Genomic DNA, 23,755 nt, shown 5'->3' on the forward strand with positions numbered 1-23,755 from the left:
TGGCTGTTGAGGAGCATCGAGCGACTGTGCACGGAACTGCTGCATGGCGAATGGACATGCGGCTCTTGAGCACACTTGGGGCGTTGCTAGTTTGACATATTTTGGCTATTGTGGGCCGATGTCTTGGCAGCATTAGGGCACACGCATAATGTGAGATAGGAGCGAGTTCGGCGCCTGTTTGTGGGGACGGTCGGTAGACAGTGCGACGCGGAACGCACCTGATGCGCGGAATTTCTTGACAAATGATAGACGATGCGCACAACATAGGTCTAACGGCGGGCGCAAACAACCAGCAGGTACTGGCAGACTATCGGCAGCAGCCAAATCTTGATGATGGGCTAAGGGAAGCAGCAGGCCAAAACATAGGTCTAGCGGGGGGCGAAAACACCCAGCAGGTACTGGCAGACTATCGGCAGCAGCCAAATCTTGATGATGGGCTAAGGGAAGCAGCAGGCAGCATGTGGGAAACATGTGACAGGCAGTAATTAGGGTTTAAAACTGCCAGTTTACATGCCAGATTGTGGCTGCAAACTGGTCCAAATAAAGTGGGACGATTTTGAGCAGTTATAGACAGTTGTTTCTTAGCAACTGGGTTTGTTAACTGCATTATTGTATTTTATTGTTTTACCCTCGCTCTTCGTGTGGTGAACGAGGGCTTAATTATTTTTTTATTATAAAAATTAAAAATATATATATTTAAAATAAAATATATTATATTAAAATAGCAAATCGCAGACTGCACCAATTTTTTTTTAAAAAAAATTGCAAAAGAAATCTTGTTACGTAGATTATTTCCATTTTCTCCCGCTTTTCCTTTTTCATTTGCAAAACCCTAATCAGTCAAAAAAGAAAAAGAAAAACTCTCTCCAAGCAAAGCCGATAATGGGAAAAGGGGGAGAAATCACGTGTACCAAAAATGTACAAAATTCTATTGAATTTCAACAATCTATCATTTCAAATTAGCCAAAAACATATTACAATTTTTATCCCATGGTTAATATCAACACAACAATTACATACCATCTAATAATTAATATAATTACATTAAGGACCAGAGGGCAAATTAATCCATAGAAATATTTCAGAAAATTTGAAACAAAAATAGGTAAAATTATAATTAATAATTTAAAAAGATATTTTTGGCAATTCACCATAAAAATTGATAAAAACCTAACGAAAACTAATAGAGTGGGCTCATTATTAGACGATCGTTAAATTCAAGAGAGTATCTGTAATTTTTCAAATAATGAAAAAGTTATCATAATTATGCCAAAGCTCAAATAGGCAGTGGTAATTTACCCTGTAATTTACCCAAAATCAAATTATATAGCTTAATTATCTTATTCATTGGAATTCTTAGATTTAGGTTAATGGTTTGGCTCCCACCAACAAAAAAGTAACAGATTGTTTGTTCAACATAGTGATTTCCAAAAACAATTAAACCATCCTTCTTGTCCTGAAAGAATTCAGTTCATCATTGTGCAGAAACAAGAGTATTTCCAAATGCCATCCGAATGCAATTGACTAGCTGCAATTTATAGTTTTCTTGAGGGTTGATATATCAGGGAGGAAGAGCTGCAATACAACTTCAAAAAATCGGGACAACAAAAATAAGCCCCCCTCTACCGACCAGATCGTGCGTGATGGTCTAAGCCAGAATACAAGGATTATATATAGTCTTACAGTTGGGGCTAAGACGAAGAGGAGCCGCCCATTGAGCTGAGTTTTTCAAGAAAAGCTTTGATCTCGTTCTCCAACTTCGCTCTCATCTCCGATGAAAGGCTGTTGCCTGCTTTCTGCAGAGTCGACTTCATCATCTCCACATTCTGCCTAATTAATGCAATATCAGGTGTCTCCGCGGCCCCAGGCTTGGCTGGAATTTTGCATGCATTCACAGGTAAAAAGGGTTGCGGCATCTGCAAGCGATTTCTTTTCGCTGTGGTCTTTGGAGCATCTGGCGTGCAATGGAGTTTGAAACTGGCGAGTGATTCTCCAAATGGTTTGCTTTTCTCCAGACTTCTGAATGCAAATCTAGCATCAGAGCTCCTTTCATATACAATCTGCACTGTGGAATCATTTAGAACCTGGATTTCTGATTCCTTCAACAGCCCAAATCTGGAAAATGTAGCAACCAACGTTTCTCTAGATGGAAGAGTGGATCCTGGGGCAAAGTTCAAGAGAAGACTGCCACCAAGCTCTTCGACATTGTTCAAATTTCTAGTCTTTTTCACATTTGAACCTGGTTCAACGTCTGCAGCTTTATTTCCTGGTTCAATGTCTGCAGCTGTATTTCTTCTCTTCTGTTGTGGTTTACCTTCAGGTGCTACATGATTTCCGTCAAGCAAGGTCTTCCCAGGTGAGCTGCTATCTAACACATTTCCGTTCAAATCTGGAATAACTGAAGGAACTTCACAAGTCTTTTGCTTTCTTTTTCTCTTTTTGCTCTCAGGTTTACCAGCAGAAGCATAAAGCCCCATCTGAACTGGTGGCTGAACAAATGAGATGAACCCCGTATTTATCACACCAGACTCAAGTTCCCTAGATCTAAATTCTCCATTCCAATATTGAGTAGTATGATTTACCACATTACCGACTTGTGGAATATTTTGTAGGGTCACATCCGATAATGATGGAACAGAGGTGAAGACCATCTGGTTAACACCATTTACACTGGGAGAGACAAATCCTTCTCTTGTCTGGTTGGGTAAAGGATTACTCAGATTTGTAAAAGGTCCTCCACATGGAATTTGATCAATGGAAAAGCTCGGATGGTTTCCATTCAAATCTGGTAATCGAGCAATCATGTTGACTTGAGGAAGGCCTGGAGTGGCTCCTTCTGTTTTCGTGGGAAGAGTTGTGCTCTGAGGGACTTGAGGGCAAGTCTGCTGGAAGCTAATCACCCATGAGCTATTGGGATTAATGTTTGTGCCCATGCCGAAACAATTGCTTACAGACTCCAGGCCTCCTGATATTACTTGTTCCTTCTTTTTTTTAGTAGTCCTGCATACGGCATTTCCTTTTCCTCGCAAATTATCTGTTTTTGAGATTTTGTTGCCTACAGCATCTTGTGCACTCTCTTTGACTGGTGCAATATTCGCTCTCTGGTTTTCAGGTTCTTTCACCCCTCTAATTCCTTCCATCTGCCCTTCAGTCACAGTAGAACTATGGGGAGGGCATCTCTCAAGATCAGGTGCCTGCTGACTCCCAGCATCCTTACAGGCTGTATCAGCATTAAGAAATGCAAATGTTCTGAAACTACTATAAAATCTCTTCAAGGAACCAGAATACTTGCTTCTGCTGAGATACAAACAATCACGAGCTGTGGAACAGAGTTCAGCAAGCAATTCGGCTGAACAAGCATCAATATTGTCTTCTTCACTTACGGCGTGGTTCCCCTTGGAAGGTTTCCGCGAACCTTTTTTCCGAGAATTTGTGCCACTGCAACTACCCAAAGGAGTGGAGTTTGTAGAGATGCCGGAACTTTGCTTGAGATCTTCAGTTTCTTGTCCCACTGTTGATGCATCTTGAAGCCCTTGGTTGACATCTACATAAGGATAGGACAGATACCTGCTCTTCTTCCTTTCCCTTGATTCAGAGCCTTTACCAGATGAAGCTTTTTTATCACCAAGAACAAGGTCAGCATCATCACTGCGCTTTCTCTTCTGCCTTTTTGGTACTGTTTTTCTACAGCATCCAGAAAGCTTATTATGGCCTTTATCTGCGAGTTCTGATGTCAAGTCATCCTGAGCCCTCTGCGCAGCATCACTACTTGACCTAAGTAGATGCAGAGGCAACTGAAGATGGCCAATAGAACGATAAAATGCTGACAGGTGATTCTTCATTACTGTTAACTCGACTTTACCAGGCACATCAACAGAACGGGCAAGATGTCTGATACGTGCAGAAATTGATGCAGGATCAAACAGAGACAATGAGCGAACCTCAGATTTACCTCTTCTATCCATTGAGGTTGAACCTTCTTCCCTATTCTTCACCAACTCTTGTACAGCAACCGTTTGACTTTCCTTAGAAAAACAAGGGCAAGTCATCTTTGACTTCACACGGCAACCAATCTCAGATAAAGCCTTCTCCACCGAACCACAAAAGCTTCTAGAGTTATTTTGCCTTGACATCTGTTCAAAGTACTCCGCGAAAGGCTTCAAGTCTGAGTTTTTGCACCAAATAAAATTTGCATTTCCAAAGTATTTAACAAGGTAGCTACCCCTTTTCTCGGACTTTGTTCCATCAGCATTGGAGGGATCAGATATCATCCCTGGCCACCACAATGGAGTTCGGGTTTTAACCCATACCAAATCACCCACATCAAATGTGCATGCCTGCTCCCCAACAATGTCTTCCCCTTCATTCTTGACACTTGCATTTTTAACACCAAGGAACACAGATCCATTTCCTTTGTGTGAATATTCTTGGTTGGAGTCACTCTCTCCTACCACAAGTTCCCCTAAGTCGTCCATACTATTATTGCTCTCACAAATTCCTTTCCTGCTCCCCAACAATGTCTTCCCCTTCATTCTTGACACTTGCATTTTTAACACCAAGGAACACAGATCCATTTCCTTTGTGTGAATATTCTTGGTTGGAGTCACTCTCTCCTACCACAAGTTCCCCTAAGTCGTCCATACTATTATTGCTCTCACAAATTCCATCTAATGGACCAAAAACTTCCACAAATAAGTTAATACCATTCCCAGAAACTTCTATCTTCGTTGGTGAACCAGGCTCATGAGGATGCAACACATGATTGCCTTTTTCGCTTGGCTCCTCAACCTTCTCCACCTGAAAAAGCTCATGAGGATACAACACATCATCACCTTTTTCCGCAGGATCCTCAACCTTTCCAATATGAATTTCGTCACTCCCGCTAAACTGCAAGTCCCCTTCCAAAACTGGCACATCTTTATTTTTTATTTCATTGCCATTCATCAAGACTAACATCCTCTCATCGGGATAACTTTCCAGGACCCCTTTATTTATCTGATTATTTCCAGCAATTCCATCATACACCATAGATTCTTCACAGCTCCCATTACCTAATTCTCTAGCTAACTCCACCTGGCTTAATTCACTGTGGCCACCATAAACATCAGCTGCACACTTTTCACTTATATTACATAAGGAAAAAGAGTCCACTTGTTCGAAGATTTTACCACAAGGATTCTCATCCCGACTCAGCTTTGAGTCAACAAAACCCTCTTCTAGGGTTCCTGAAGTTCCCTTATTGATTTCCATTTCAAGAATGTGGCCAAAGATCACACCTTTTCCCCATAAAACCAATCAACCATCAATTTCAAAGCTGTAACAAAAAGAGAAAAACAAGTCAAACAATTTGCTTTGCTTTTTTCAACTAAGAAGCCATAGATTCCCTAAAATTTAGCAAAGAAAACAAAAACAGCAGATTCGAAAAACCAAAACAGAAAAAATAAGACATAATAAATTGGGGCAGAACCCACCAAAAATCAACCAGAAACACAACAAAAAAAGTGCTCTCTGCATTATAACAACAGAAATAAGCAAAAAAAAAAATTGAAAGAAAACAGAAATTGCGAAAAAGAAGGTTAAAGACAAGAACCTGGAGAAATGAAAGAGCATCTCCATTCTGCTTACAACAGTAATTAACTTGAGAGAGAGAAATGGAGATCTGATGAAAACAAGAAAAATTGAAGTGATGGTTCTTAAGTGGTAACTGAAAACAGGGAGGTGTCGAGGTGAAAGCCCCTCTCTCTCTCTCTCTCTCTCTCTCTCTCTCTCTCTCTCTCATCTATTTTTTAATCCTTTTCAAGAAACTGAAAAAGGAAAAGTAAAGATACGGTATTTTTTTTTTTTTTTTTTTTGTGTTTTTGCTTTGCTTTGATTGATAACGTTTTTTTTTTTTTTTTTTTTTGTGTTTTTGCTTTGATTCGATGATTGCATGATTAAAAAATTAAATTTTAAAAAATAAAATTAACCTCGTCTCATTATTAAGGTTAATAAAAAAAATTAAAAGAATATTTAATGAGCATAAAAAATAAATAAAAAAATAGTTATAGTTTAATTAAAAATTATAAATCGAAGTTCGATAAAAATTAATCTCAAAAGTGATTCGTGAAAAAGAATCAGATAAAAGAAAACATTGCTATTACTAGAAATACAGATTTAATCTGCTCAATTTCAGACGCGTAAATATTTGAAATTTAATTAAGTAGATATTTTTATGTGTATATTTTTAGTTTATGGAATTTAGAGCTATGAAATTTCAATGTTTATTTCGAAATTAAAGAAAAAAAAAGAATTTAATATTTATTTTATGTGTAATAAATATGGATTAGATTAGTATCTTAGGAGTATTGAGATAAATCCTAAGGAACATGTCTATTATGGGTATGAAATCTATAAACAATAATTATAAAATATTTTAAATGGATGGTAATGAATTTCATTTTAATACAAAATTCTTTCCTTAAATTCAAATATTTTAGAGAATCCCCCCTTTATCTTGAAAGTTGAAATAGGTCTTAGAATCATTTCATTAATACATTTCATTCATATATTTTTAAAAAAATTTAATTAGAAATTTATATTTTTAATATATATAAAATTCTAAAAATGATCTTTTTAATTTTTAAAAATTAATTAGTGATGTCGCATTAACAAATTATTAAAAAGATCAATTACATGTATATTCTCTGAGATTTAACATCATTAGAAATATTTTTTATTATTTAAAAAATTATAAATACCCTATAATTCTAACATCCTCCATCAAATTTTCATCCAATTTTTGTGATAAACTATCCAAAATACCCTTTCAAATTATGAAATATAAATTTACATACTAATTTAGAATCTTATAAAATATTTTTATGAACTCATATTCTGAATGGACTATTTACTTTACCCATCCTCCATTTTTTTTTATATACTTTTTCAAATATTTTATTTTAAAAAAATAAAAAACAAGGATAAAATAATAATTTTTACCTCATTGTCTAATGATTACATAATTATTTTTCATTTGAGGGTATATTTATAATTTTTCAAACAATAACAAAATAGTCATAATACAAAAAATGAGGGGAGGTAGCTATTAAAATGACATTTTATAATCTTCTTCAGCTAATAATTAATAATATGTATATATACAAAAAAGAAAAAATAAAGGTAATAATTGAAGAACAATACCGCGAAAATATTTTTCACCTATGTTTCCTTTCTTCTTTTTTCATTTTCACACAGACAGAAATCCAATACTGAGACTGATAAACAGAAACTAACAAGCTCTGCGTACTTTTCCTTCTATTGAACTCAAAAATCTGTCCTCTCTTCACAGTCAGAGAGATCCAACAACCTATGTCCTCCTATTGATTGCCCTGTCGGACAATGTTACCGGAAACTGAGCTCAAGAGCACGATCAGGGAACACGGTTTTCGACATTCAGCTGGCTGGTTCAAAACGGCACACACAGTCGTATATGTTACCGTTAATGAGCTTTGCTGCAAGGCGCTGATTCTTTACCATTGCGAGCTGCATATTATGTTACACACAAAAGAACAATATCATTTGGTCGGAAATGGACATTCTGACACTGTTGAACTAATGCAAGTTCCGGGCCAATGCATCAGAAAAGATTGATCATGTTCGGGTAAATTGATATGCAACACTAGGAACGTTACCTTTAGAGCATCACATTTGAACTTTGCGTTGTAGTTTGTGTGCAGAGCTCGTCCCATTCCTTCCAAAATAATCTGCAGTACATTGGCTGTGTTATTGAACTGTTTCTTGTTGATGCAGTGATTAAAACTACATTAGAACACTTCCGGTCCTCAACTCAACAAAACCGATAAAACGATCTTTAGAAAAAAGAACGATATTTTCATAGAGGATCCCTAATATTTGGATGTATTGCGAACAGATTATTTCCTTCTGAAAACTACACTGATATCCCAGAGTTCATATTTTATATTATGGATTTCCGCCTTGCCGTCTGGTCTTAAGGAGGAATTCATAATATAAAATCAGGTTGCAAGTTGCTGTAGCGCAGTTTTTCAAAATTGACGGGTCTTTGCAATATGACTGAATCTCGGGGGATGTTTTAGTGTAATTCTCCCTACTCAAAGACTCGGTGCAGAAAGGGCATAAATCCCATTTACTTAAGAGGGAAAAACGAAATTCAGTACCAGATCAGCGTCCTTGGCAGCCGCAGCCAGCTCCGAACTCACTTGTCGCAAGTCTATGCAAGGACTTCCACAACCGTTTTCGACAACCATCAACGGCACTGAGATGGACCTTTCTCTAGTAGGACTATCTTGGATGTTGATCATTGCATCCACAAGTAAGCCCCCTGCTTCAGCTGCCCCACGAAGAACGTCACAATGCTGTAAAGCACACACTCAGATTCATTCCCAACATTGTGACTAGCACAAGAATGTATGTATTTTACCATGAAAAGTGAGAGAAAAATTAGTAAAAGCGGTAATGCTGCTTCGTGCGTAAAATATAGGAATTAACCGCACCTTAGCAGCCTCAGCAACAATATCGGGTAACTCCATTGCAGTAACGTCGTTCAGGGCAGGAAGGGAATTCGCAACAAGCACAACCTGCAAATTGTTCCTCATTAATTTTCCACCAGGAGTACTTCTATACATTTATCGCGCCAGGGAGAAAAAGAAAAGAATTTCCGAGGACCCAATTTTTCCTTGACACCACCAGATTTCTGTCTACGGAAATCTTTTGATCAGATAGGAAATGTGGAACATAACTACTGATTTGGAGCGTCAAACAGAAACCACAAAGGCAGGAAGCATTATAACTAACTAGTGAAGTCTATATAGAGTAAGGAATTTAGAAGATGAAGTTCTTATTGTTTATGGGTTTCCGAATTGATTTTATTGGTATGCATGAAGGAAAAACGTACTTCAGTTCCACGCCGGAGAAATTCCCTTGCAAGTGGAAGCATTCCTAATACCACATCAGCACCTGAGTTGTCCACGAAAAGCAGTGCTCGTTTATATTGGCGAGGCTTCTTTCCCGCAGAACCCAACATTCTTTCTTTGAAAATGTCAAAATCATCCACCTGAGTTTGCATAATCAAACAGACAGTACAAACCGAAAGTTATTAACATGAATAGAACATTGTGCCATAGTGAAAGATAATTCTGCTACACCAACCCCCCAAGGCCTTTGCATCTTGTTGCGGCTCATTCGATATATCTCAATAATTGTCCCCTTATGGTAGAGATCAACACAAGCACGCGATCCCCAGTCGAAGATGTTTGCAGCAAGTACCCCTTCAATTAATGTAAGCAACCTTGTTTCCTGCATAGAGAAAATGCTGCCATATAGTAGCGAGAATGAAGATATCCATAATACCCTATTTTAAGACTTTAGCACCAGAGATTTACCAAACCACCCATAAAATTTGTTTTGAAGAAATGTTAATACTCACGCTTGTTTTGAGGGGTAAGAAGTTCTACATGTAACTAGGTGCGACACATAAGAGCCATCTTGTGTATTGCCAGAAGGTGCATCATTAAACCAATCACCCCAAAACTCTTATCCTTCAAGTAGTGGGAAGCTTATTATTAGTATACATACCTCATCCATACTGTCAATTTCCATTAACAGATCAGGTAGAACTGCAAGAGATGCCTCGTTTTCCCTATTAAGAAAAGAAGCCAGGAAGATAATGAGGAAACTTTTAGTTCGTATATTTACATTCCAATAATAACCTATATGTTCCAGTGGATAGTGCACCACGTGTGATATGAATATAATTACGGTCGTCATAGAATCATGATTGTGGACTGTAATGGTAATAATTTCATCTGCAATGTAGGTGCTCATAGAAGCTTTTATATTGAACCATTTATACACTCGTAGTTGAATGGCAGACACAAAGGTTCAACACATAATTCATGTAAAAATGTGGAGGGTGGATCACATCTCCTTCCAAATTTTCAGGACCCTATAGTTAAATGCATGCTTTTCTAGACAGTTACCTCTTGCTGTTAACATTAACGTCTATGCACCAAAATGAGGAATATTTATAGATGAATACTCATTATGGAAACTTTTACCTCTGTTTTATGCTTCTGTAGGCATCAAGGAAGTGAAACTCCCTTAAGCACTCTTCTCTTAGTTCCAAGAGGTTGGCCAGCCCCAACTTCCCATATGCAGCTGGCTCCTCCATCAACCTATCAAGCATAACAAAATTTTAAGCGGCAAAAGAAGGGAAAAAAAGGTTTCCTTCTGGAATTGTATGTAAATATTGAAAAAACTAAAGGGAATATTTAAAAAAAAAATATTCAGAAAAAAACCAAAGTGTAAAGAGGATTTAATCACCTAAAACCTTTCTAGGAATAAAGTGTAAAGAGGAAACACTCAGGTAATAAGGGGGTTTATAGGTCCATATACCCATGTGGTTTGCTTCCAAGGGAGGTACGGCAGGGAACAAATAACTTTAAGAATTCAAATAGGCATTGTGCCAACAAATATGGGAGTGCATATACAAATACGCTTTGTATATGTTATAAAGTTAATTTCAAACACGGCCAAACAAAACACAAGAGTTATTGCATGCACAACAACACTCTTCCTAGTGGAAAGGCAGGAACGGTTAATCAACTGAGCCGGGGGGTTACAGGGGGGTTTTTCGTAAACTATAGACCTGTGCCTCGCCTATAAAAAGGCCTTAATCCCCCTAGCCCTATGTAGCCCTATATAGCTATTGAGCCCTGCCTTATGTAGCTATGTAGCCCTGTTGCTATTGCTGCCATGTTCCCCTATCTGTCCTCTTCTAAGTAGACTATATGTCACTCGTACAAGGGAGGTTTGGGATGGAAGAAATAACTTTTAGAAAACAAATAGCTCATCGCGGTGACTAACATCAGAGCGACCGCTTTTGTTTATGTTATAAGGTTAGTTTGGAATGGGGCGAAACAAAGCACAAGAGTTAGTGCATGCAAAACTCGCTTGTAGAATTTGTATTGTCTTCAATTGAACCCCTGTTAAACATTTATCAAATGCCTGTTCAAAATGCGATGAAATCTCTCTTTTAGCTACAGGCATCTTGGAGACTCTTATCACTTTATTTGTGCGGAGTTTAGTAAAGTTATATATTTCAAAGAAAAAGACAAAAAAGCTAGAAGGTAAATGATCAAGATATCTACCTCGCGAGGTGAGCAGAGAAAGCACGAGCAAATGCATCACCTCTTCTCTTAGCATCTTCAGTACCACCTTCACTAGCCACAGCCTGTAAAATTTATACCGAGCTCCCATACTCATAAATTAAAAGCAAGATCATGAAAGCCACTAAAAACGACCAGAAATTGATTGAGGGTCATGATTGTCTTTATCAACACACTCACCCTTCAGTTTGTTAAGTGTGGGAACAGGAGCAAATTAGAGTAAGTGTTAGAAAAGACGCAATAGAAAAAAAATTAATCCTTTTCATCTTGAAGCTTTATACAAATTGGAAATAGAGTCGTTTCTACTGATTTAGACTTTTGGTTAGGAGAATGTGGGATGCAAGGTCATGGAAAGTTCTGATGGTGGAGAAAGTACTTATGAAAATGTTAGGCAACAAACTCCTGTATGGTCCAGGTGTTCAACAGGTTACAACTTAAAAATCTTGGATTCACTACTCTACAATTAGCAAAAATTCCTTCACATGTAATATCCGACATTTTCCCAAAAATGGAAAACTCCAAAGTATATGGTTAGGATATATAAGCTCAGTTTCCAGATACTAGCCATTAATAAATAGTTGGGCATATAAATGTATCAGTTGCAAATGCTCATTAAGGATTTAAGAGGACAGGCAAGAAAGTACATGAGATTCTAAATTGACAAAGTACCTTATCAACAAGGTCTGGCATATGTTCTGATAGGACAGTGAACCAATACCTACATAAAATGAATTTTAAGAAATTGATGACTCAGAAGTAATAGGCATCAAAAAGTTACATTAGGACAGATTTTCTAGAATATAGGACCAATCAGAACATCAGGAGCAAGACTAACAATCAGATTTGTGTACTTACTCTAGCTCACCGTGATCCGAAAGATCTATAGTGTTGGGCTCATATCTGCAAATAAAAAATTCAACATAGAGAAACGAGCATCATTTACCCAAGATATTCAAAGATAAGAAACGTTTCTCCTATGAATCAGTTCGAATGTTGGAAAACAAGAAAATCAATCAGAAAATGATAGGGGACTTTTCTTTATGGTACTGAATGCACTGAAAGTCAGGGAAGAGGAGAGCACAAATAACTAACAACAGAAATTGAGCTACTCAACAGCGGCGGTTTTATCCAGAATGGGGATGTAAAGGCATGTGCGAAGAAAACTTATGAAACAATGAGAACAATGTTTTCATTGAGTGATGGGAGCTACTCAACCAGGAGGCAGAGTTAACCAGAAAGCGGTTATAGAAAAGATTCATCAATTAGAAAATCCTGGTATCAAACTTGACATAGTTTCTTGTCAAGGCAGGAGGTGAGGCAAGAAAATTTCAGGTAAAAGTTCATTCTCTGCCACGCTCAGAGAGTAAGAATAAGCCAAAAATTGCAACAATGTACATGTCACCTAAGGAGTTCATTTATTCAACTCACGTTTTTGGATCAGCCAACAATGGGAAGACCTCCAAACTTGGCACAAGATGGAGAACACCCACATTTAGCTTGCTAGCATCTGGACGTAAGGTATCTCCTTTAGATGATGGAACTTCAAAGCCTCCAAGGCCGGTGGTTCCTGGAGGAGTCATTGGAACAGGAGCAGTGATCTCAGTTCCCTTCTGCACAAATTTCTCCATCCACGATATCTGCAATCATATGATTGTCACATGCTAATATAGTTTCTAAATGCGTACTGCAAACGCAACTTTGAGTGTTTAAAAGTGGTTCTGCAACGACGCTATGAAAATTCCTGAGCTAGGAAAGACCAGTCAACGGAGTGGAAGACATTCTTTCTTTAGACACATATTCTCTTTCTCTTTTTCTATTATTTGGGTAACAGAGGAGTGTTGATATGGGTAAATCGAATGACAGACGGCTTTTCAAAATCAAAACATCCAGATCTGTCCATGAACTACCTCTAAAAGCAGAAATGTGTTAAAGTGCGCCGCTGTAAAAAATAAAGCTCTGTGAGAATCAATATCATGAGGAATCAGGGATAGCAGAATTTCTCAGCAGCAAAGAATGTCTTACTTATAGCAAAGAGTTAAATCTAATTCGAACTGATCCTAAGAATATATACCTGTAACTGTTGCTTGAGGAATCTTTCACTTTAGGTCCAAAGCTTTTGAAAGTAGAAAAGGCTGTAAAGAACATATTCTGAAAATTTGTCCCTCGTACCTTTTATTCTTTGCCTTTAGCCATGAGCATACATCGATAAGGCAATTGACATTGCAAAAAGTATGAAAAGCACCCATTTGATGAATGTCTTATTTAATTGATTTACAAATATATGCATTGCCAAGGATGATATGTAAAGAAACCTAGATGAAGCAAACCTAAGATGTCGAAGGGAAAGACACTCAAATCAGCAACCACAGAAATAAAAACAACAATTATTACAGATGTCGAAGGGAATCAGGACACGAAAAACAACAAACATAGAAAGAAATATAAACAATAACTATCGAATTGAATGCAGTGCAGTTAAAAAGCACGATAAGATTGTCATGAAAGACAAAATATGAAGAGCCCATGTCCATGAATGTGGTCAAACCTACCTTCTCATTGAGATCTCCCAAAGGTGGACCATGGACATTTCCTCCAATATATGGTGCACCCATGGGGAATCTTTCTACGAGCTGATGAACCATAAGGTCATCCAGCCCATGCTTTTCATAACTCATAAATGCACCTAAAGCTCCTAAAAACCCTTCATGTCTCAAAAACATTGCCTGTGCTTGCCCCTTTGACCTAAAAAAGTGGTAACAAAAGAAAGAGTCACACAAAAGTATATGAGCAAAAATCTTTGCAAGGCCATGGACAACCAATTGGAAAGGAAAGACTAATTCTTGGTGCAAAATAATAATTGACTTCAAATAGTATTTTCAGAAGTACCAGAACTGGACCGCAAATGAGATGGTGTCCATAGTGTATGCATGGCCCCTGATGAAAAAGCCTCCAAAAAATATTCGCTTAAGCCCAAACCGCAATGCATTTAAATAAGATATCTGCATAATACTAGAAGTTATCAGGTACACTGGCATTTAAGAATATCCATCACCTATTAAATATTAAGTGGCAACATCTGCAGTGCTTTCTTATCACAACATAAGCGCAAGAAAATTGCAGTGAAGCAGGATGTGGTCAGATACATTGATAACTTTTCATAAGAGTATATCAAGATCAAATAAATTTTGCAACCCCACTTGCCTGACCAATATTATAGGAAATCATTCTTAAGAGGGACAGAGATATATCTTCAGGTCTGTAGTCTTCAAGCTCCTTGTTTTCAGATATGGCCTTGCCAAAACTAGAAGCAATTGTCGATGCAGAGAGACCAATCTGTGACATTCTTAATGCTGTCGGCATAAGTAAAAAATCTAAAACAAATTCTGGATAAATATGTATGCAACCGCAAAGGAAATACAGTAAGAAGGCAAAAGATATAAAATGTAGCACTATTTACTCCCAGAGGGCCAGGTACATTGCAGGCAAGGCATGCTTAATCACTTCTTACTAAGACACTCCCCGTTTCCATCAATATCAGATAAATGGTAGGTAATGATATACATCTATTAAATACTTAAGTCAAGAAGACTAACATTCTTTTACCACAGAATGTTGCATAATACACTGGAAAAGAATATCCATTTCCACTGTTCAGAAAATTTCCTCAATGAGCAATAAAATACAATGGTTTTTATAATAGAGAAGTTATCTAGCCAAAGCAGCAGACAACTTATAAGGAAGTGACGGGAGCAAAATGATATGACAGAGAGGTACATATTGTGTAGAAGACCATACCTTAGAGTAATCCATTCCGCCATAAATATCACCAACAAGCATGTCAATGGTTCTGTTATCTCCCCGTTGGCTCAGCTCCAACAGTTCATCAAAACTAATGAAAGAAAAGTAGAAGGATTTTAACATTTAATTGCGAAGAAGGAAGTTTAGGAATAGCACAGAGTCAACCATCAGATTGAAACAACCTTTTGCACTTGGTTAACAGCTTTCCCAGACCCCAATATGTTCCCCCGCCAACATTTGTTCCACTAACACGCTGGTATATTCCATCTCCATCAACCTGTAACCCAGTAAATTCAACTAATTGTAAATTGAAATCTGTAAGGCTTCTATGCAGTGAGGGGGGAGAAAAAATAAATTAGAAGTGGGAATGAAATAAATATAATACCTTGATCATACTGACACCAGATCCTATATTGACGAGAAGATAAGGAAACAAGTCATTGGAGTCAATCTGCACAAACTCTTTTTGTCCCTCTTTATGTGTAAAAGCTTCATGTCGAATTGCCTGGACAGAGCATGACAGATGGCAACACCTTCAACAATAAGCTCCTAGAAGGAGCAAAATAGACCTAAATAATGTTTTATTCAAGACCAGCTTCTGTAACATAAGGACTCAGTCTTGCAGAAGACTTCGCTAGACAAACATGTAAAGTTCTTTCTGAATCAGATTGTCACAAATTCCAACTTCTCTTTTTAGAGGTTTGATTGAGCATTAGCAGTTCCTGGTGCATCTACATCACTACCTACCAATAACTTTCAGAACTCGATGATATACTAGGAAACTAATGGATTTAGGTAGCAAGCTCTGCAGATCTTGGTCTATCTAATTTATCCTTAGCAGTAGGATCCAAATGCATAAGCGACACCGCAAACTAACTAATTTTCTTAACCCTTCAGGGTGAGAAAAATGACACTGGTTTACTTATGCATGTTGATGCAGACACAGCATAAAACTACATTGCAATGTAGATGTAGACCATACATGAATAGATACAAAAATACATGATACCTCTTCATATTCTCAAGACAAAACTCAGTAAAGAGACATAGAAATGCTGGAAGGTAATCATTCTAAAGCTGATAGGGTTCAAGTAAAACTGACATATATAAGAGAGGAAAATGACATACATAATCTGCATTTTGACGAGATCGAATGAAAAAATTGAAAGACAAAGTACCTACAGAAAGGCAATTAAAGACTTGGGATTGCAGCTTCAAGTCACATCAATAACTTTCCTATATAAATCAACTAAAATGAAGGAACTCAAGTCTCACCTTTAGCAAAAAATTTGCACCTGCCACTAGGCAATTCATTTCATCCTCTTTTTCTATACTAATTCCCAGCCTTTCCTTGAAAAGATCAGCAAACTTGTAGGCCCCACCACCTGTTGCCTGCACACAAATGGTTCCAAGTCAATAGACACATATGCCCTGTTCTTTTGATGCATTACTTTAAGTGTAGGAACTTCCCCTTATAGAAGTAAATATAAAGTTTCCAATCACGTAGACTTACTCATCAAAACAGAAAATGAGCGGAGAGGGGGGGGGGGAGACCTGCTAGCTATAATAGTTTCTTCACTAGTAAGTCTCAACATTAGCCAGTCAATGTTGAGTTCCTAAAATATCACTCAAGAAAGGGAAGGGGAAGCAATAACTAATCAGAAATCAATAAGTGCAGGACTGCAGATCTATATGAAATAAAGCGGTAAGTACAGCTTTACTTAATAAAGCTTCAGCTGATTACAGCACACTAAGAAAAGTTATGGTTGACCAAGCAAATATTCATACATAAGCAATAAAGCTTACATGCAAAAGAAATGTTACTCTTATTTCATGCAGTAATATAAAAAGTACAATTAAAAATTCTTTACCACCCTAAACAAAGTAGCTTCTCAGTACATCAAGCAGCTCCTACTTGAGATAGTAAACAAATACCTTAATTATGGTGTTCCCGGTGTTTGGACTCTCAGATTGCCAATGCCGGGAATCCATTCCTGCGACCAAACATCAGGGACTAAATCAACAGAAGACCCAACGGGATTTGCAACAGACAACCAATTTGCCACTAAGTAAACTTTGAAAGTAGCATCTACTAATGTATCGTGAGGGGAAGTGAGAGACATGCCACTGTGATGAAGTTGCTTTGAGTAGATGAAATCCAAGCACTCATTAATTTTAGCTGTTTCAAACTTTACAAAATGCAACCTCCCACCAAGAATTGGGTAGCTCATTCTATTTGAGTTGGTAATCCCAAGTCTTGCCTTGATTATCTTTCTCCTCCTATCATTGACTGGTTGATTCTCATGTCTTGAGAAATACACCAACTTAATAAGAGATCCTGCCAAAATGCAAATTATAATTCAAGAATAATAGTTGTAAGTTCTAGTACAACATGAGAATCAATGACCAAAACTGCAATGAAAGGTCATATGATAGGGCATTCTCAAAATAAACTGTCCTATTACAATCTTACGAATCAGCTATTGGTATCCATGCAAGTGCAGAAACTTCATGAGCTACTGTGAGAAGATGGGAGCAAATTATCGGTTTCAGTAACTAGAAGAGTCACAGCTGCCAATGGCAATCACGAGGCCAACCAAAAGGCACAGTTCAAGCCATACAAAGATGCTTTTCAAAATATTATAGACGTCAATTATATATTGAGACAAGAAGGAATGCCAACAGAAAAGTGGTTTTACTTTGTTCACCAACTGTTGCCCAAACACCAGTAGGATGGCAGTTCAAAAAAGTATTTTGGAACGTCAAAAGCAACATAGATATTATCTCCAACATCTAAGGAATAGAAAATATAACAAGGTAAAGAAAATGAAAGGATACAGAAGATGTACAGGAGAAAAATATCAAATCTTTCCTGAAAATTCAATATACTATATTCCAATAGTCATGACACTGATAGTGCAATTTCCTCATTTGACGACCTAGATCCCACCTCCTTGTAGAAGTGAATCCAAAAGCTTGTTTTAGGAAGTTGAATTCAAGTTGGTCATTACTTTTGCTTAATAATAATGTAAAACTGAAGCTTCAAAACCAAATTTGTAAGGGAAAACAGAATACTAGCTTCCACCATGCATAAAGCTCCATGAGGAAACCCGAGCCACATCCAATCACATGCATGACTCAGTACTCAGTCCACCATATTAAGGTTTATCAAATTATACCATTTACAGGACAAAATGAAAGAATCAGGCAAGCAATGCCCACCTCCCACTACCCTGCCCTCCACGCCTCACCCACCCCCTCCCCACCAGCCTTCCCTTCCTAACACCCACAAAATCAATGACCACATACTGAGATGCAAAAGTGTCAACAGCGAAAGAAAACACTTCCTCATCACAAACAAGAAGCTTAAGATTTACCTCCAATATCCAAAGCCAAGTGAGAAATATCATCAGATTGATTAGGCAATAGAATAGTTGGGTCTTTCTCCTCGAAATTCCCTTGTATGGCTGCTCCACTGAGGTCCAATTGTGGCCGAGAAGATGACCGGTGCATCGAATTTCCGGCCACTGGTGACATGTCCTTTTCTCCTAATTCTTCTCTAGCAAGAGCAGTACTACTAGCAGTCTTCTCAGTATCAAAATTGTGATTGACTTCTCCGCCAATATTACCAATATTTATATGGCCGTCAATACCAATGTTGCGTTCTTGGTGGTCCTCTGTTAAATTATCCATTGTAATTACTCCGACCGCACTACCCACCTAACCCCAATCTGCTTTCCTTCTTACTGTAGTCAAAAAAGTCCAACTTTGCTTAAGTCAGGTGTCCTACATTCAAAGTCTATATGCATATATAATGTCAACTGAGAATTAGCAGAAAGACAAGATAAAACTAATCAAGAACAAACAAAATACCAAACAGTAGAGCCTCATACGTAATACATGGGACCAAGAAAAAACAAACCCATATCCCGAAATTTTGAGTTTTTCACAATTTTGAATCCAAACCAGAAAGGAAAAAGAAAAGATCACTTTTGGGAACTGGGCTTGGGGGAAAACAAGAAAAAGAAAACGTGGGGGTACAAAAAAATTGAAAATATGAGATATCATCAACCTTTTCTTTACTGAGGATAATTGGCGTAGGTAGTGGAAGGCAAGCGCAATAAAGCATAATGAAAACCAGTAATTCACAAACAACAACCTTATGTTGTCAAAGAACAAGAGTAAAAATCCATGAGGAACCCAACAAAGATGGAGGCTTTAAATGATCTTTGCAAGCATAAATTAAAGAGAAAAAAAGTGAACTTTTGCAAACGCGCTCATGACACGAACCCGTAAAAATCGAAATGCAGAATCAAGAATCGGAGAAAATCAAGAAAGATGAAAAGAGATTGTAAATCGATTCCCGACAGAGGAAATGTAAGCGATGAGAAAATGCATACGAGAATGTGAAAGCACTCTAAAGCAGCAGTCAGTCAGCTGTAGTGTTGGATTGTTTCTTAGTTTGATATTTTGGTGGGCATTATACAAATGTACGACTAAATTTTTGGAGATATTTGCAATTTCCGTCCTTAGACGTAGCCACTTATGCAATTTTTATCCTCAAATAATTTGATATTGTATTTTTTGTTTTCAAACTACTATTTTTTTTATATGTTTTGTCTTTGCGTTAGTAAAATTGTTAAAAATGACAGAATTTTCAAATCATTTTTCTCTTATTTTGTGATTTTTTTCAAATTTTGATCCAAAACAGCTATTTTTTCTATTTATCTTCAAGTCCAAGAGCAAAAACACTAAGAAAATAAATTTAAATAATAATTTTTTTTATATAATCTTGACAAAATATTATCAATAATTTATTTTGTATAAACGTCAAACCTGCAATATATGTTAATGCAAAAATTAATATCCATACTGATAGCTTTTAGAATTTCCTAAAAAAAAAAATATTGTCAAATATGTTCTAAGAATTATTTACTTAATCCACCTTCAATTTTTTAAAATAGTAATTTCCACATCATCGCTTAGGAGCTACATAATTATTTTTCATTTAAAGAAATATTGTACTTTTTCAAACAACTAAAAGTATCTATAAATTAAAAATTAAATTTTAAAAAAAATAGCAGCAACGGTGAAAAAGCGCTCTCAACGGTGGTTACCCAAAAGCGAGGGCGACGATCGATCGCCCCTCTGTGGGGGCAAGAGGGGGAGGATCGTAAGCGGTGGGGGAAGGGGGAGCAGGTTGTAGGGCACGGTAGGGGTTTGGGCGTGGAGCAGGTTATAAATTTATTTTTATAAATTATAATTTTATTTTATAAATTATAATAATACATGTAATATAATTGTATCTAACATGTCATTTAATTCATTTAAAGCCACATAGGACATTTAATTTATTTTTTAAATCCACGTAGGACTAACCCCCCAACAAATATCCAATTGGCATGTCATGTCATTTTTTCGATCAAAACTTAAAATTTCAGCCATTGAAGGACTAAATTTCCTTAATTTTGAAATTTAATAAATTTATAAAAATAAATATAATTAACGGACTAAAATTAATATTGAGCATATTTAACATACTAAAAAAAATAACTTTTCCTATATAAAAACTTGATCAAATTGACTAGAAAGAATATTTTAGTCATTGTCCTTAAAACAATAGGCTCAAGTTGACCGTTGGGTAGTATGAATTATTTTTCACAATATTGGGGTGATTTTTTATATTTAAATTTTTATAGAGATTTTTTTGATACTTTTTCATATTACAGGGGTCAAAATGAATTTAACTCTTAATAAAAAAAATTGTCAATTGAATTTATTTTTTTTTCCTTTCTTGAAATTTCAAGAAAAATGAAATTTACTTGTCTTTTTTTTTGTTAAATTAACTTAATTGCCTTAGTTTTTTTTTTATGATTATTATATTTTTTATTTTTTATTTTAATGACTGTTGATTTTTTTTATTAAATAAAATCTTACGATTTAATTAATTAATCACAACTATTAAACTTAAAAAAATAAAAAAAATGGCTTCAATAAATTATCTAATTTATTTTATATATAAATAATTTAAAATTATAAATAAAAATATTATTATATATAAAAAAAAAACCCACATTGTGCCACTCACCGCCCCCCCCCCAAATCTGACAACAACGACGCCATCCAAATAAAGAAAGAGGCCGTTGCCGTCGCACCCATTTTTTAATTTTTTATTAATTTAATTATATTAATTAAATATATGTTAATTAATTAAGAATAATATTAAATAATTATAATAATTATTGTACATATATTAATTTAAATTATAGTTAATTAAGAATAATTTTAGATAATTACAATAATTATTGTATTTAAATTATTTACAACTTATAATTATAATAATTACTTAATATTTATATTTACGTAGAATTAATTTAATCATAGTAATTTTAGATATAATATATAAATATTTTAATTAATTAAATAAATAAAAATATCAAAATATGTAAAATAAAGATAAAGTCAAAACGCACTTCAAACCCGTACACTCTATTTTTCATTAATATTTTACAAAATGAAAGTTTTACTATTTTAAAAATGGGATAAAATATAATTTAGCCTTTTTTAAATGTGGGCAGTGGGCACAGAAAGAAATGCTGTATTTATCATTATCGGTTGCGTGGGAAAATGTACCATTATCACTTTCCATAATATATAATATTTTTTATGGTATGTTATTTTTACGTGCATATAATAAACAATTTTACATATTTTAAATATATTATAAATAATAATGAAATATATAAATCAGTATATTATATTAATAAAATAAAATAAATATAATTTATCAATTAATTTAAATTGTAAAAAATTAAATGAGTTAGTTATTTTATCATGAAAGTCATTTTTTGCTTAAAAAAAAAATTAGTATTGCAATGTCATTAACCACCGTTTGTAACTGTGGAAAGACAATTTTTTTATATCAGTATAGATTATTAGCGCAGAGGTGTACTCGATGTATATGTAATGATATTTAAAATATTAAATTATTAAATAAAATTTTACTGTATTATTTATTTGAGTGATATTATTTATAAATGAAAGGAAATGAATATAATAATTGAAGTGGGAAAAGAAAACCAAATTTAAGAAAACATAATAATATAAAAAGGATTCATATAAACATAAAGGAAAAATTATATTTTTGGTTTTGTAATAATCGGTTGTTAACCCTTTTCAATCATGTGCTACTCAATTAACACTTTTTATTTTTTTGAAAAATGTCGTGAATATATCATATTTGGTCATTTATCCTAATTTTGGTGCTAACAACCTATAATCATAGGCAAAAAAACGAGATCTGTTTTAGTGTGGAGATGACAAAATTATCGACATTGGACTAAATTTATCGTGAAAATGACCAAATGTGTGATGTACATGACAAAATTCGTCGAAAAAGAAAATGACTAAATTTGTAAATTGAGTAAGTTACAAGATAAAAAAATATTAACAAGCTATAGTTACAGTATCAAAAATATAATTTTAATAAAAAAAGATAATTTTAAAAGAAAACATGTGAAGGGTAAGAAAGAAAAAAAAGGTAGCTAAAAATAATTAATTAAAAATATAATATTGTCGTTCGGAGATAATGAGAATAAATCTGAAACACGAAAAATGATAAGTTACAATGATCTTCCCTGATATTTGGCATAATTACAAATACCCCTCATAGTTGAAAAATTATTAATGCCTCCCTGATTTTCACGGCCATCTAATAATTAACCAAATCCATTAGATTTTCGTCCATTTTTATGGTGAACTGGCCAAAATGCCCTTGTGGATTAAGAATTATAATTTTATTTTTTTTTTAAAATTTTCTAAATTTTTTATTTTTGAAGTGAATTTTTTTTTATAATTTTTAAAACTTTTTCATCCACCTCATTCGATATTTTACAAATTTTTAAAAAAATCCAATAAAGGCAATTTGACAATTTTCATCACTCCATCCAAAAATTACATAATTTCATCAAACATTAGAGTATTTATAATTTTTTTAAATAATAAAAAGATATTCATAATTATACCAAATTTAAACCATCAAAAAGAGTGCAAACGTAATCAACCAAACGTTTTTTGGAAAAAATAATAAAAAATAAATCATCATATAACTACATTTGGTGTTATTCAAGAAATTGACTAAGTTATTTTAATGCGTACATCCCATTAAAAAATATATATATATTATGCATATACGATGAAATTGATAAACTTTCTTATTTGTATAAAATAAAATACTATATATTATAATAATGTTGTCTATCTTGTTTTAATAGTTTTTAAGGGAGTGATAAAGTATGATCTTCAAATCTGATTATTTGATATAAAATAGGGTAAATTACAACCACTTTTATCGAGGTTTGACATGATTATAAATATCTCTCGTTATTTGAAAAAGTATAAATACATCCTTCAGATAGAAAATAATTATGTAGCCCCTGAACGACGAAGTGAACATTACTATTTTATTCTTGCTGAAATTTTTAAAAAATATAAAAAAATTTGAAAAATATATAAAATATGTAATTTATAAGGAATAATAGTTCATAAAAGATATATCTAAAAATTATAAAATTATAATTTATAATCCAAGCGAACATTTTGATTAATTCACAAGAAAAATTGGATGGAAACCTAACAGAGGCCAACAAAGCGGACTCGTTGTTAGACGAATATTAAAATTAAGAAATATTTATAATTTTTCAAACAATGAAAAGATATTTATAATTATATTAAATTTCAACAAAAATCATTGTAATTTATGCTATAAAATATTT

General features: G+C 34.9%; 2 protein-coding genes across 2 annotated transcripts; both read right to left on the reverse strand.

Annotated features, from left to right (window-relative positions):
• Nucleotides 1,425–5,758, reverse strand: LOC105157223. The gene is made up of 3 exons (XM_011073567.2): nucleotides 5,591–5,758; nucleotides 4,618–5,314; nucleotides 1,425–4,451 (listed from the first exon to the last, which is right to left on the reverse strand). The coding sequence occupies exons 2-3, from the start codon at nucleotides 5,248–5,250 to the stop codon at nucleotides 1,692–1,694; spliced, it is 3,393 nt and encodes a 1,130-aa protein (XP_011071869.1). The 5' UTR covers nucleotides 5,251–5,314; nucleotides 5,591–5,758; the 3' UTR covers nucleotides 1,425–1,691.
• On the reverse strand, nucleotides 7,079–19,433 carry LOC105157224 (pantothenate kinase 2). Its single transcript, XM_011073568.2, has 23 exons — nucleotides 19,382–19,433; nucleotides 18,359–18,727; nucleotides 17,107–17,319; nucleotides 16,917–16,975; nucleotides 16,257–16,373; nucleotides 15,367–15,486; nucleotides 15,164–15,258; nucleotides 14,979–15,072; nucleotides 14,385–14,516; nucleotides 14,070–14,182; nucleotides 13,733–13,925; nucleotides 12,612–12,820; nucleotides 12,039–12,083; nucleotides 11,853–11,901; nucleotides 11,166–11,248; nucleotides 10,074–10,190; nucleotides 9,592–9,655; nucleotides 9,166–9,312; nucleotides 8,912–9,070; nucleotides 8,511–8,594; nucleotides 8,175–8,372; nucleotides 7,671–7,742; nucleotides 7,079–7,521 (listed from the first exon to the last, which is right to left on the reverse strand). The coding sequence occupies exons 2-23, from the start codon at nucleotides 18,672–18,674 to the stop codon at nucleotides 7,432–7,434; spliced, it is 2,769 nt and encodes a 922-aa protein (XP_011071870.1). The 5' UTR covers nucleotides 18,675–18,727; nucleotides 19,382–19,433; the 3' UTR covers nucleotides 7,079–7,431.

This window comes from Sesamum indicum, linkage group LG3, assembly GCF_000512975.1.
Source record: "Sesamum indicum cultivar Zhongzhi No. 13 linkage group LG3, S_indicum_v1.0, whole genome shotgun sequence".
Classification (NCBI taxonomy): Eukaryota; Viridiplantae; Streptophyta; class Magnoliopsida; order Lamiales; family Pedaliaceae; genus Sesamum; species Sesamum indicum.

What these genes read in the sequence shown, in the direction of transcription:
- LOC105157223 (XM_011073567.2), bottom strand. Translation starts at nt 5,250, where the DNA reads ATGGAAATCAATAAGGGAACTTCAGGAACCCTAGAAGAGGGTTTTGTT. An exon ending in ACGACTTAGGGGAACTTGTG is followed by an intron (nt 4,452 to 4,617) that starts GTAGGAGAGAGT and finishes GGGGAACTTGTG; the next exon opens with GTAGGAGAGAGTGACTCCAA.
- LOC105157224 (XM_011073568.2), bottom strand. Translation starts at nt 18,674, where the DNA reads ATGGATAATTTAACAGAGGACCACCAAGAACGCAACATTGGTATTGAC. An exon ending in CTGTTAACCAAGTGCAAAAG is followed by an intron (nt 15,073 to 15,163) that starts GTTGTTTCAATC and finishes TTCTTTCATTAG; the next exon opens with TTTTGATGAACTGTTGGAGC. An exon ending in CTGCCAAGGACGCTGATCTG is followed by an intron (nt 7,743 to 8,174) that starts GTACTGAATTTC and finishes AATGTACTGCAG; the next exon opens with ATTATTTTGGAAGGAATGGG.